This window comes from Melopsittacus undulatus, chromosome 8 (assembly GCF_012275295.1).
Source record: "Melopsittacus undulatus isolate bMelUnd1 chromosome 8, bMelUnd1.mat.Z, whole genome shotgun sequence".
In the NCBI taxonomy this organism is placed as follows: Eukaryota; Metazoa; Chordata; class Aves; order Psittaciformes; family Psittaculidae; genus Melopsittacus; species Melopsittacus undulatus.
In genome coordinates this window covers 20,490,198-20,503,410 of record NC_047534.1, presented here as the reverse complement: position 1 = coordinate 20,503,410, position 13,213 = coordinate 20,490,198, and the positions used below count along the sequence as shown (strand labels likewise).

The window sequence follows — 13,213 nt, the reverse complement described above, 5'->3', positions numbered from 1 at the left end:
GTTGCAGAGTTGCTGCTGTGACTGATCTTAGAGGAGCCTGTCTTTTGGTTCTAAATAAATGGTAGCATACATACATACATACAATCTGTGAAGCACCATTTGTGAGCCATCGGGACAAAGGGGCTAACTAGCTGTAAAAGATTACAATGTAGTGGTAAGGAACAAGTATTTTCTGTACTTTTCACACTAAAGTCACGAGGAAGACTCCCAGGACTTTGTGACACTTGGAACGATTGAAAAACTTATTTTTGGAAGAGGGGTAAGAGGTTGTGGAATGCATGTCTAATCCTTAAAAAATATAGTTCATTGGAATGTCAAGTGAAGACTGCTTTTATTATTTTTTCCTGATCTCCCATACAGATTACATTCAGTCTGTTTCCATTCTCATCTTCCCTTTTTGTTGCCTTCAGATCCAAACTGTCACCAAGAAAGTGCTGGTGCCACCACCCACAGAAGAAACGCCTAATGTCACTGACTCTGCCTTTGCTCTGATAAATGAGACAGTGCGTGAAGCACCACCAGAAGCTCAGCTGGTCATTAAGAAGGGACTTGAATTTAAGGATGGCATGAATGTCCTGGGTAGGAAAACTTTTTGCCTGTCAAATATGTACCTCGTATTGTATGACACAGCTTTTGGCTGTGACTGGGTAACCAGTGTATTCTGATTTCCTCTTCAGTGCAAGTTTAATCTCCTCAAATATTCATCCAATATTATCACCTACTGGGCTGCCCACTGATCTCTGAGATAAAAATCTAATGGTCTTCTGAGAAATATGACTGTGTCACAGAAACAAGCAAGTGAATTATTCCATAGGTTTGGAGGTATTAATTGGAGTACAGTGGAGAAGCATGCAGGAGGTATCCTTTAATCCTAGAAGTAGCGAACCTAGACTAAAACTAACACTTACTGGCTGAACAGTATGGGGGAGAGGTTCCAGAGCCACCTCTATCCACCTGCTTATGACTTTGAGCTCAGCTGTTTCCAGTAGGTGTCTCGGGCACACTGAACTAAAACTTGACTTGAGGCAGAGCCTGCAATGAGAGGTGGGGTGTGAACCACACCACCCCAAAAAAATCCATGAGGCTTGACACATCTCTGAGTCACATCTCCCTCCTTTCATCTCGCCTGCTGACCTTTACCAGCTGCAAATGATGAACAACTGACACTGTGCCACCCTGGCTAGACGAGCCAGAAAGTGGGGGTAATATGAAGGCTTTGTCATCTCCCACCCCTTCCTGAGGTACCTGTTTGAGCTGGAGCAGGGGCACAAGGGGACAAAGAATCACCACACCATTTCTGTTTTCTCCTCTCTATGGGTAGACTTGCTGTTTTGTCAGCCCAAAAAGGAGTGCTCCTCATTCCCCTTCTTACTTTATGGATGTGGGTGAACTCAGACACAAATTAGCCCTCAATTTGTAGCCTCATTAGCATTTCTACACTTAAAGATACACATGCTCCATGGCAGCATGCCCACAGGCTGACACCTGTGTATACAGAGTCATCCTCAAAGTGGAACAGTATGTGGCAGTATCTCAACCACTGCTTAATCTCACCACTGGGCCATCACTTTTTAGGGGCAAATAAATGGCCCCTTACAGATTCCATGCATCTGATGTGCTGCTCCTGCTGGCACTGTGGCTGCTATGCCTGCAGAGCTTCTCCAGGTGTTGGCAAGACAATTAGCAGCAGCTGCTTTGTTTAGACATAGGGGAAACAGCACCAGCAAGCTCATAGAAGCATAGAATGGTTTGGATTAGAAGTGACCTCAAAGCTCACCCAGTTCCAACCCCCTGCCATGGGCAGGAACACCTTCCACTAGACCAGGTTACTCAAAGCTCCATGCAACCTGGCTTTGAACACTGCCAGGGATGGGGCATCCACAGCTTCTCTGGGCACCCTGTGGCAGGGCCTCACCACCCTCACAAAGAACTTCTTCCTAAGATCTCATCTCAATCTCCCCTCTGTCACTTTAAAGCCATTCCCCCTCATCCTGTCACTACAGCCCCTTGTCAAGAGCTGATCAGAGATGATTTGTTTCTCTGTGAAGCAGCTGGCTTTACAAGAGCCACTGTTTCAGCCACCTCCGCAGCTCCTCCTTCCATTCAGTGTCTGTGGGCAGAGGAGCTGCTTTCTTTCAAAGCTGCAAATTGCACCCTGTATGAGGAAGCAGATCATTGCTCATGCTGTTATCCTCACCTGCTTTTTTCCTTTCCCAGAGCTTATGCATTAAAATGAAACAATATTTCTCATGTGAGAGATGCATTAGTGCTGGACTTTTTTGTGCAGGAGCTGTTATGGATAAGAAAAGAGATAGAAGGCTGAATACAATTCCCACATAAAGTAAATGCACAGTTTAGGTGTGGGATTTGCTGTAGTATTTTGACCAATGACTCAAACGTTCCAGAGTTTTGTTTGGTTTTGAATGAAGAAGTGAAAACTGGGGAATTGCCAGCCAGCTTGCATAAACTGTACAAGCCAGGCAAATTCCTGCAAATATGAACCAACTTGACTCTCATGACTAATACAGCAGCTCATTTGGAATTAACGAACAAAACCACCTACTAACATATTCTGGTGCAGTGTCTGAATTCCAGGAAGTTACTTGGTCTTTGACTGAAAAGCTTTTAATAATTTCTCTGTGCTCCACAGCACACAGGCATACGCTTCACTTCCCTATTCAAGTGGCTCAACAAAGATAGCTTAGTACTAAGAAATTACTTCATATCCAGGAGATTGGATTAAAAAGGAAGAAGAAAAAAATCTGGTTGCTAAACCCAGTGGGAGGACAGCTTGTCTTTTCCCAGAGTGCCAGTAGCTGAAATTCCCTTCTCTTGAATACTTTTGTGTCCTGATGGGTTTTTCCTTAAGAATTTCCCAGTTGAGTTCACACATATTTTAAATGCTGAAATCATATTATGACAGACTATCTAGCCTCAAAGGGTGGCTGAAGATTCAAGCTATTTCAGTATCAGTTACTAATCCCACTGAAAATTGCTGGATGTTAAAGGTTAGCATTGGAGATACAGCTCCTAAGTAATACATGACAGATGCACTCAGTTGGTTTTTCACACTGATAATCCAATGCTCCAGACTTTCACACCTAAGCATTTAAATTTAGGAGCCAAATGTTGCTCTTACTGAATTCTGTGATAATGTATCCCCTGATAGCTGGTTTAAGTGAGATTAATCTACTTAATGGGAGTTCTGTGGTTTAGCTTAAAGTAAAATCAAAGAATCTTAGAATCCTAGAACAGTTTGGGTTGGAAGGGACCTTAAAGCTCATCCAGTTCCAACCCCCTGTCTTGGGCAGGGACACCTTCCACTAGACCAGACTGCTCAAAGCCACATCCAACCTGGCCTTGAACACTGCCAGGGATGGGGCAGCCACAGCTTCTCTGGGCAACCTGTGCCAGCGCCTCAGCACCCTCACAGGGAAGAACTTCTGCCTAAGATCTCATCTCAGTCTCCCCTCTGTCAGGTTAAAGCCATTCCCCCTTGTCCTGTCACTACAGCCTTTTGTCAAAAGCTCCTCTTCAGATTTCTTGTCGGCCCCTTTAGGCACTGGAGCTGCTCAAAGGTCTCCTCTTAAGGAGCCTTCTTTTCTTCAGGCTGAACAAGCCTAGATCCTGGTGCCACAATAAAGAATACCTGCTTGTCAACTTAAACTTTGTTGGTGAGTTCCTGGAGATTTCTTCGAATCAGTCGGAAGAACTTCTTCCTGATAACTAACCTAAATCTCTCCTCTGTCAGTTTAAAGTCATTTCCCCTTGTCCTGTCTCTTCATGCTCTTATCAAAAGTCCCTGTCTGTTCTCCCACCTTCTCCTCCCACAGCCACTTTCTTCATTTAACTGGAATGCTCCTGGCCTGTGAAATTTATGTTCCAGGGCTGCTCTTGCCTTTCCTGTACTCCAAGACTGATTAACTAGTCTGCAGGTTGAATCTGTCAAGAAGCTTTTGTAAAGGTTGAGAAAAACACTCTTGGTCTCTAACAGGTAAAGTGCCTGTTTTAAGAACAATGAAGAGTCATGGTACAGCACTGTATTGCCTCTCCCATCTGCCAGGGGCTATGAGGTTTCTAACAGTTGCATGGCACTGAGATTAGGGTATAGGTATATCTTTGATGATTGAATCAGTTCAGGAAAAAAGAAAAACAGAACACCACATAGTTGGGCTGTGAAATTGAAAGTTAGTAAAATATTAAATAAAAGATGTTCTGGTTATAATCGTGTAAGGGGAGAGTGACTTCTTATTAAAAACCCCCAAGAGGTGTGTAATACTTTGTTGTTCTGAAAACTGTAGTAGCAAGTAGTATCAAGGCATTGACCAGGTTCAAAACCTTCCTAAAATCCATGGATTTACTTGTGCTTTTTTTTTTGTCCCATGTTTTTTTTCCAATAGGTTTGATAGGATTCTTTATTGCTTTTGGCATTGCTATGGGGAAGATGGGAGAACAGGCCAAGATGATGGTGGATTTCTTCAACATCCTGAATGAGATTGTAATGAAGTTGGTAACTATGATCATGTGGTAAGTTTGAAGTTTTAACTTCTAGAACAAAAAATATTTGAAACAACCTTATAAGCCCTTAATATAGCACATAGTGACCACAATTTGTTAGTAAACAATGTAATTAAATAGTTCATTTTTTAAAGCCTTAACAGGTGTGTTAGAACCATAACAGCATTATTTCTAGTGGGTGAGGATAATTTAGGACTCGATTTGAAAAATTTCTGAATTATTATTAATTAAATCCAAGGCATGCAGGTACCATCAAAGGCCTTCAAATACCACATTGATTATGGAACTTCATTACACAGAAAGACACGTGAACAAGCAAGAACACCCCACATCAGAATATGCACATCTTCCTGGGAGGCTAGCAGGGCATTAGCTAGGAGGTACGATTACAAAGAAGCCTGGAGGCATACTTTATTCACTGCCTTCTGTAGTAAAAATACCTTACCACCAAATAAAATTCCAGGTTTCTGCAGAATCTGTGTCTTACAGCCTTGCCACAATGGCGTCACTGGAAGTATACCCATTTGTAATAATGGGGCTTTGCTTGCCTTCAAGGGGGTGATTTTACCCAATTAGGACTGAGCCCTTGTTCACATTTCTGGAAGGGGATTCTCTCTTTTTTTTTTTGTTTCTTTCCTTGAGGTGTTTTTTCAAAGGGCTTCCCCAGATCTGTTTGTGCACAGTGCCAAGTGTGGCCATGTCATACAAATCCAGTTTTTCAGAACATAAAAAGGCATTATACTGCTGTGTTTTGTATCTCCCAGGTCTTTGAGAGCAGAAATAGGCACTCTACTACAACACGTGTATCATGGCTCGTTGCTCCCCATGAGTCCCTGGTGACCCTGGAAGGGGTTTCCTGATTTATAGGCCTGCAGTATGCCTCTTTGATTCTCCAGATAGACACAGTTGGTAGGAAAGGAAGCAGGGTGCCTAAGGTGCAAGTATCCAGCATCATCAGTGTTTCAAAGGGAGACTGTTTTGCAGGAGTGATGCAGATAGTGACAGTGATGTGGAAATGTCTAGAGCAAAAGAAAGAACATGAAGCAATTACTTTCATTCCTGTTGTGTTTCCGCTTTTCTGTAGGCAATATGCTGCATAAAACTGTAGTTGGTTTTATTTACAAAACCTTGGTGTTCTGAAGTCTGTAGAGAAATGGTGACTATGCTCTCTTAACACTTCAAGGGCTAGAATTTACTCTTACTTAGCACCAATTGGTACATCCAAGACACAATACCTTGCCTACAGTATAAATTGTCTCAAGTAGTGTTGCAATAGCAGGAAATAATGCAAGATTCAAGATATTCACTATAAATGTTGTTTTGTTTTGTTTTTTTGTGCTTTTTATTTCTCTCGAGAAAGGAGGCTGATGTTGAGAATTCCACTTGTTCATCTGTGTCTAGAATTTTTAAAAAACTGTTGTGGCCAAAAGCAGTTTTTTAAATGTGTGTTTATAAAAACAAATGCACTTCTTTATGCAGGGTTACATTCTCTTTGGTTTATTATTTCTCTGCACAGAGAACTGTAACACCCTTGGCAGCTCCAGGCTCTCAGGAGCATGGCATTGCTACATGAACATAAAACAAAGCAGATGTCTGGCTCTGACACCATGTAATTCTTTATAAGATACATGATTTGTCAAGTTCATTGAAACATGGCTTTTATGATAACAGCTGTAACAGCTGGCCTTGCATTTCGAGTGTGCTTTCCAGGTTTGGGGCGCATTGCTTGAGAGACCATGAGATGTTTCTTGAGATGTTTCTTACATAAAACATGAAGCACCTTTATTCTAAAAGTCAGTTTTCTTTGTATGGTTTTTAATTAAGCATCAAAATCACAAATTCCTTTTGAAAAGATGTGTTACCATTTATTTTCAGAGAACCATTTTGTTTACTGTTTCTCCACTGTTACACACATTACTTCCCATTTACGTTTTATGAAATAGGTAGAGGTGAATATAATTTAAAATTATATAAGATAGCAATCTTTATCAGTGTATGTATAAATAATCTATCCATGCACTTTCAGACATTTCTCACTATTACTTTTTTTAAATATCCATTAATTTAAAATCTTTTTACTACCAACCTGTGCTACTATTATCACCCTGTTTAAAAGTTCTGTTTATGCCATTGGGGAGTCACATGATGGAGGTGACAAAAACCCTGCCCTAAGTAAGGAAAGCACATAATTAATGAAGAATCCATGAACTAAAAAACATTGTCCAAATCATTTAAAGAACATAACAGAAACATTTGCAGCCTTCAGAATAAGTGACTCATTTAAACAAATAATTTAACTGAAGCAAGTAATGCAACTCTCTGAAACCAGATAAGCAATGGGTTGTAAAAGTTATGTATTAAAAACAAGTACTAAGCCAGTCTTCATAATGATCAAAGCCTGTGTAACATTATAGTATTTTTGTACAGTGTTATTCCAGGATCGAAGACTTTTCAGGAAATGCATATTCTATTCAATGGGATGGAATGAAATGGAGTAGATGGGGCATTTGCTGGAGATAGCCATTATTTTTTAAAAGATGGGAAAGCTACCCGTTGAATTTCCATCAATTTCGGAACTGTATCTCAGTGTTGAGCCTGCGAGCCGCCTACCCTTCCTCTAGTCTCTACTCTGTTGAGGGCAATTTTTATGACTACAAGACAAAGACTGGTTCTTGTTTATGCTTGTTCTTTTTCTCCAGGTACTCTCCTTTGGGCATTGCTTGCCTCATTTGTGGAAAAATAATCGCAATCAAGGACTTAGAAGTAGTTGCTAGACAACTTGGCATGTACATGGTCACTGTGATTGTGGGTCTTCTCATTCATGGAGGGATCTTCCTGCCTCTGCTCTACTTTGTGATAACGAGGAAAAGCCCATTTTCCTTCCTTGCTGGGATTTTCCAGGCATGGATCACAGCACTAGGCACAGCTTCCAGGTACAATTGAGAAATAATGTCTTGCTTTATTTTTTAGCAGGTTCTTAGCTGCTGCTTAGAGATAGTACATGTGCTGTTCTGGTCTTCGCTGCAAAATCATCTTATGCCATTGAATAAAAACTGTTTTTAGCCCAGCATGTTGAAATAAACAAAAATAATAACACAGCTTCAGGATTTCATAGAGAGGTTGTACAGTCAGCTGCAGAGAGCTGAGAGACACAGTTTTATTTTCCATTCTGGCATTGACCAAATGACTTGTGCAAATTGTGTTACCCTGTACTTGTACCTCACCTAGGAAACAGTGATAATTCTATTTATTTTGAAAGCATGTTAATACCAGTCTCATTGCATTGGGGGAAAAAATGAACAGTGCTAGGTTTCAAGAAGGAAATAAAAAAACCCCTTCATTCTTTTATCTGTTTTAGCAGAGTGAGGGGGCTTTATTGAAGAGCTGAGCACTTTTAGACTCACTGCTAACGAACAGAACAGACTCAACAAACTATGTAGGCAACTTATCTGTCAGTAATATGTTGATATTTTGCACTGGGGCAGTCAGTAGATTTGTGTTAAAAATATTTTTCAGTTACATACAGTATTTTAAAGTGTTTTTCTTCAATAAATGTTTTCTTTGTGAAGGAAATATAATCTTCTATTTTAATTAAAAAGTTGAAGACAAAAAAGCCTAGTTCAAAACTGACCATCAGATAAGTAGCATTATGATTTCAGGAATGCCTTGGAAGAATTGTAGTTCATCTGCCTCTTTTGGCCAACCTGAATCACTTTACTGCATGACTTCTGCCCTGATGAACAAGAGGCTCTGAGGGGATCTTACTCATGTGTGTGAATATTCAATGGGACAGTGTAGAGAAGATGAAGCAAGACTCTTCTCAGTGATGCCCAGCAACAGGATGAGAAGCAGTAGGCACAAATTGAAACACACAAAATTCCATCTGAATTCCATCTCTGTATTGTGATTTACTGGGACTGGTTGAATGCTGGCACAGGTTGCCCAGAGCTGTCATGGAGTCTTTGTCCCTGGAGATACACAAAACCTGTCTGGGCATTGCCCTCTGTAACGTGTCCTAGCTGCCTCTGCCTTAAGTAAAGTGGTAGGAATAGGTGACCTCCAGAGGTGCCTTCCAACTTCAATAATTCTGTGGCTCTGTGATAAACAATGCAGATTATAGGAGATATAGTCTGGCCAGGAATTTTGCTAAACCACAATTTCCCTAAGGCTTTTGTTCATTGAAGTGTTTGAGTTTCCACTTAGATTTTCATTACCAGATTTACAGTGTCCATACACAACATTCATGGGGGTTTATTAGCATTAATAATGTTTTCCTGCTGGAGCACCAAAGTGGAAAGATGTAAGAGATTCTAAGTGTTTCCAGCATATGGAGTTACCTGGACACTACCTTTACCACGTGGCTGCTATCCAGATCTGAATTACTGGCTAAACAGATATGGACCTAGCACCACAGATGTGTGACCACAGGACAATTATCACCATCATATGGTCTAACATGGCATCTCTAGAAGTTGCAGATAGTTCCTATTCAGTAACCTGTTAAAGCTCTTTGGCCAGGCTGAGGAATTGTGGAAGGCATCTATGTATTTTGCTCTTCCAATAAAGAAACCTTGTCACCATGGCCTGCTCACCTGGCCTTGCTTATGGTGGCAGAACTGAAGGGGAAAGATAATTTGCATAGTCCTGCTTCCTGAGCCAGCTGGGGTTCATTGCAGCAACGATAGGCCATGGCTGGTATGCATTTTGTACTGATGATCTGATTTGTGACAGTAAATGTAAGACAGGACTTACACCTCTGAAGAACTGTATCTGGCTGAGTTTCAATGTGTGTCCATGAACTACGTTTCTTATTCTATTTTTCTGTTGGTAAGATATCAGAATATCTTTTCTGTAGGAGGCAAAGTGAACCTGGAACTGACTTGAAAAATGCCTACTAATTATTGATTAATGACTCACTAGATATTTGGTGCTATCTGCTATAAATATAGGTGCTAGAGTATCTCATGAGAGAATATATTACACTGGTTTTGGAAAATATGAATTCTCTCTGATTTAGCTAAATGCACAGAATATTAAGCATTTCATTATCTATGATTAAATCCACAGTAAAGAAATACAAATATATTTGTAAAAATGCTAAAACACAAGTGTTTGGTACCATGAATCTGGCTTATCAAAGTCTGTTAAAAAAAAATCACATCTGTGAACAGAGAATGGTCCAATCATTTGAGCACAGGAGGGGGATCTAAAAGTTTCTATCTTCTAACTCATGTTTCCATAGATATGGGACAAGAGGAGTGATTTGGGTATCTGCCAGTCCAGAACAGTTTGAGTTTTCCATAGGTCCCATGTGAGATAGGTCAGCCTCATGTGCTTCTTCCTGCTAACCTAGGATGTTTAATATAACACTATATAGTTACATATAGTTACGTATCTCAATCATTCCTTAATCTCCGTTTTCCATGGTTTAATTATCTGTAAAATGGAAAGATTGCATTTTTTTGTACCCAATTAGCCTCTCTATTGTAGTGGATGAATGAATGAGTTGGAAAGACCCTGAAGTTGCAAGGCACTAGCAAGAATATGCTGTGTTTGTGTGAGAAAATATGGTGAGTCTAGTCCTTTACTCTTTTATGAGCAAATTAGTAGTTTTATAGGGGCACTGACACCAGAATGACTGAGATACAGTAGAGAAGACCTTTGAGAAATTCTGCCAAATCAACCACAATAGATTTGCTCCACCAAGTGGAGAGAGAATACAAAAAAGTAAGAAACAAAAACATGTTCCTGTGTTGAGTTTCGTGCTTGTCGAAGCAAGTCCTTTGCCTGAAGCAGGCAGACCTGATAGTGAAGAAAGTAGGAGATATTTGAATCTACAGAAAAAAAGAATATGTTTGTCTTCAGCAGTAATTTTTGATGGAAGTGAATTTTTGAGGAAGTGCACTTAATAGCCTGAATTGTTCATTGAATGATAGACCGGTTTGGGTTGGAAGGGACCATAACGCTTATCCAGTTCCAACCCCCTGTCACAGGCAGGGACACCTTACACTAGACCAGGTTGCTCCAAGGCCCATCCAGCCTGGCCGTGAACACTGCCAGGGATGAGGCAACCACAGCTTCTCTGGGCAACCTGTGCGAGTGCCTCAGCACCCTCAAAGTGAAGGACTTCTTCCTTAGGTTGAACCTTAATCTTCCCTCTTTCATTTTAAATCCAGCAAGGCACTGTGGATCTGTACAAGGAGCTGTTCCCCTCTTCCAGCTGTCTTTCACATCTTTTCCTGTCCTCCATCTGTGTTTTGTATCTTTCCTGTCCTCCAGTGTCTGGGAACTTGATGGGTTATATCTTTTTCCTAGCTTTTTCATTCCTTAATGCAACGCTGTTTCCTCCAATCAGAGCAAATTCACATTCAAAGAAATTTAGGATTTGTCCCTGTACTTATAGTTCTGTCCATCAGAAAGCATCTGGAACTCGTCCTTTTGAACAAAATACAAGGAATAATCTATAAATGAGTATGGAAAGTTCATCTACACTCTCTCAAGCTCTCATCTCTACTTCAAGTCATGTTCATGTGTTGGCCCACCTCCAGCTAAATGAAGGCTTAATTTAAAAATTGGCTAAAAAACATTTGAATCACAGCAGAAAGTGGAAGTAGAAAGTGTAGACAATGATAGCAGACTATCTGACTTTCCTCCTTTATATATGTGTATTATACTGTAATTATGCCTTCTCTACTCTTTTGCTTTCTGTCCTTCAGTGCTGGAACATTACCTGTCACATTCCGGTGCCTTGAAGAAAACCTAGGCATTGATAAGCGTGTAACAAGGTTTGTTCTTCCGGTTGGAGCAACTATTAACATGGATGGAACTGCCCTCTATGAAGCTGTGGCTGCAATCTTCATAGCACAGATGAATGGAATTGAGCTGGATGGAGGCCAGATAGTTACTGTGAGGTCAGTTCAAAATACTCATAGGCTTTGTCTCTACAGACTGTAAAATGTGAAGCTTTGGGTCGGATGTCTTCTCAATAGCTGTGGTATTCACTTTGAAATCCATGGATTTCTAATAATACATGCAAAGGAATGTCATATACATAGGTCCTGGCTCTCTGGTGACATGCTTTTTCTATCATCTGCAACTTTAGTGCATGCTGGTGGTGTTTTACACAGTCTTGCAGTTGACAGTACAATGGGAAATACTTCTCTGTCCAATGCAGTGCCTTTTTTAGTGTAGAGGAATGCTACATGTGATACATGGTGCATTAACATTCTAGACTGTATCTGTTTTTATACATTCAAACGAAAAAGTACACCTAAAATTGTACCCACATATTTATGTTTGCCTGTACTTTTACTGTGACTTTGGTGGACAGCAAACAAACTGGCTGAGAATAGCCCAGTCTGAGGATGAGATTGTCTGCAGTGTGGTCTGGATACTCCCAGACTTTCTATCTCTAACCCAGCAAGTACTAGCTCTAGTCTTTTTGTATCAAATTATCATATCTAAATGAGCTGAATATCTGGAAGGACAAAGGAATGTAACCATTGAAAATGGATAAATGATTGAAGACTGTTTACTGTAATGGAATTTTAAGACCTATTAGGTAGAGTGACTAATAAAAAACAATGGCAAAGTAATGACTGCTACAGCTCAAGTTAATTTACTGTGGAAAACCTGATGAAGACACCAGGCCTTTTGAATAGTTGCAAGGGAACTATTTTGAATAGTTACAAGGGAACTATTGGGAAACCACAATACAAGGGAAACCACAAGTAAAAGCTGCCAAGTTTGCCTTCTTCCTGTAGTTTTCACCCACCCACCTTTCTTTTATTAAACCCTTTTAACACTAAAGAAACTCTTGCAAAGTTGTGTCTAATTCCATGTTTCTTGCACAGCTATATTAGTTCTACATTTTCATTTGTTTTACTTCTTACCCCAACCCCTGAAATAGTAAAGCCAAGGTTTGCAAAAAGTTCAGGGCTGCTTCTAATGAAGGGAGATGCAAGGCCTGCGTGTTATGTCTTTGTTGCTAAGACTGAAAAGTCATTTCAGAGTTGCCACATATTAAGCTAAATTAAGACCATAGAAATTCAAGTCAGGAGTTGACTGTTGTCCAGGAAATTTGGTAGGCTTGAGCCCAAGTTACTTCTCTTCATAGAATGATAGACTGGTTTGGGTTGGAAGGGACCTTAAGGCTCATCCAGTTCCAAACCCCTGCCAGAGGCAGGGACACCTTCCACTAGACCAGGTTGCTCCAAGGCCCATCCAGCCTGGCCATGAACACTGCCAGGGATGGGGCAGCCACAGCTTCTCTGGGCAACCTGTGCCAGTGTCTCATCACCCTCCTCTGAGGGACTGACCTGTTAGCTCTTCCTGATCAACCATTTCAAGGCTGGTGTAGCCTGCTTTGTGACTCATATTTACTAAGCAGGTCGCAACTTTGGGCTAACTGTGAGAAAACAATTAGTTCTCCTCTTCAGGCTCTATACCGTTTTTTCTACAACAGTATCACAAGAACTGTCTCTTGAGGTGGCAATACAAATGTATGAAAGGTTGTTACGTTTTTTTCTGTCAAATACAGTCTGTGATACTTAGTATATTCACATCACCCAGACACAGACTCACAAAGACTTAACTAGCCTTTAAGCTAGCCCTAGGTACTTCACATTTGTCATGTATATCCTCTGATTTCCTCTCCTTTGGGAGAGGATGATACTGGAAATGGTAGCTAAACCAA

General features: G+C 40.6%; 1 protein-coding gene across 1 annotated transcript in view; it reads left to right on the top strand.

Moving 5' to 3' along the window:
- The window catches only part of SLC1A2 (solute carrier family 1 member 2), a 75,246-nt gene that overhangs the window by 52,051 nt on the left and 9,982 nt on the right, over positions 1-13,213 (top strand). Inside the window, exons 5-8 of the mRNA XM_005150618.4 lie at positions 411-579; positions 4,401-4,527; positions 7,218-7,451; positions 11,235-11,429. Coding sequence (XP_005150675.2) covers positions 411-579; positions 4,401-4,527; positions 7,218-7,451; positions 11,235-11,429 — 725 coding nt within the window. The remainder of the gene's footprint in view (positions 1-410; positions 580-4,400; positions 4,528-7,217; positions 7,452-11,234; positions 11,430-13,213) is intronic.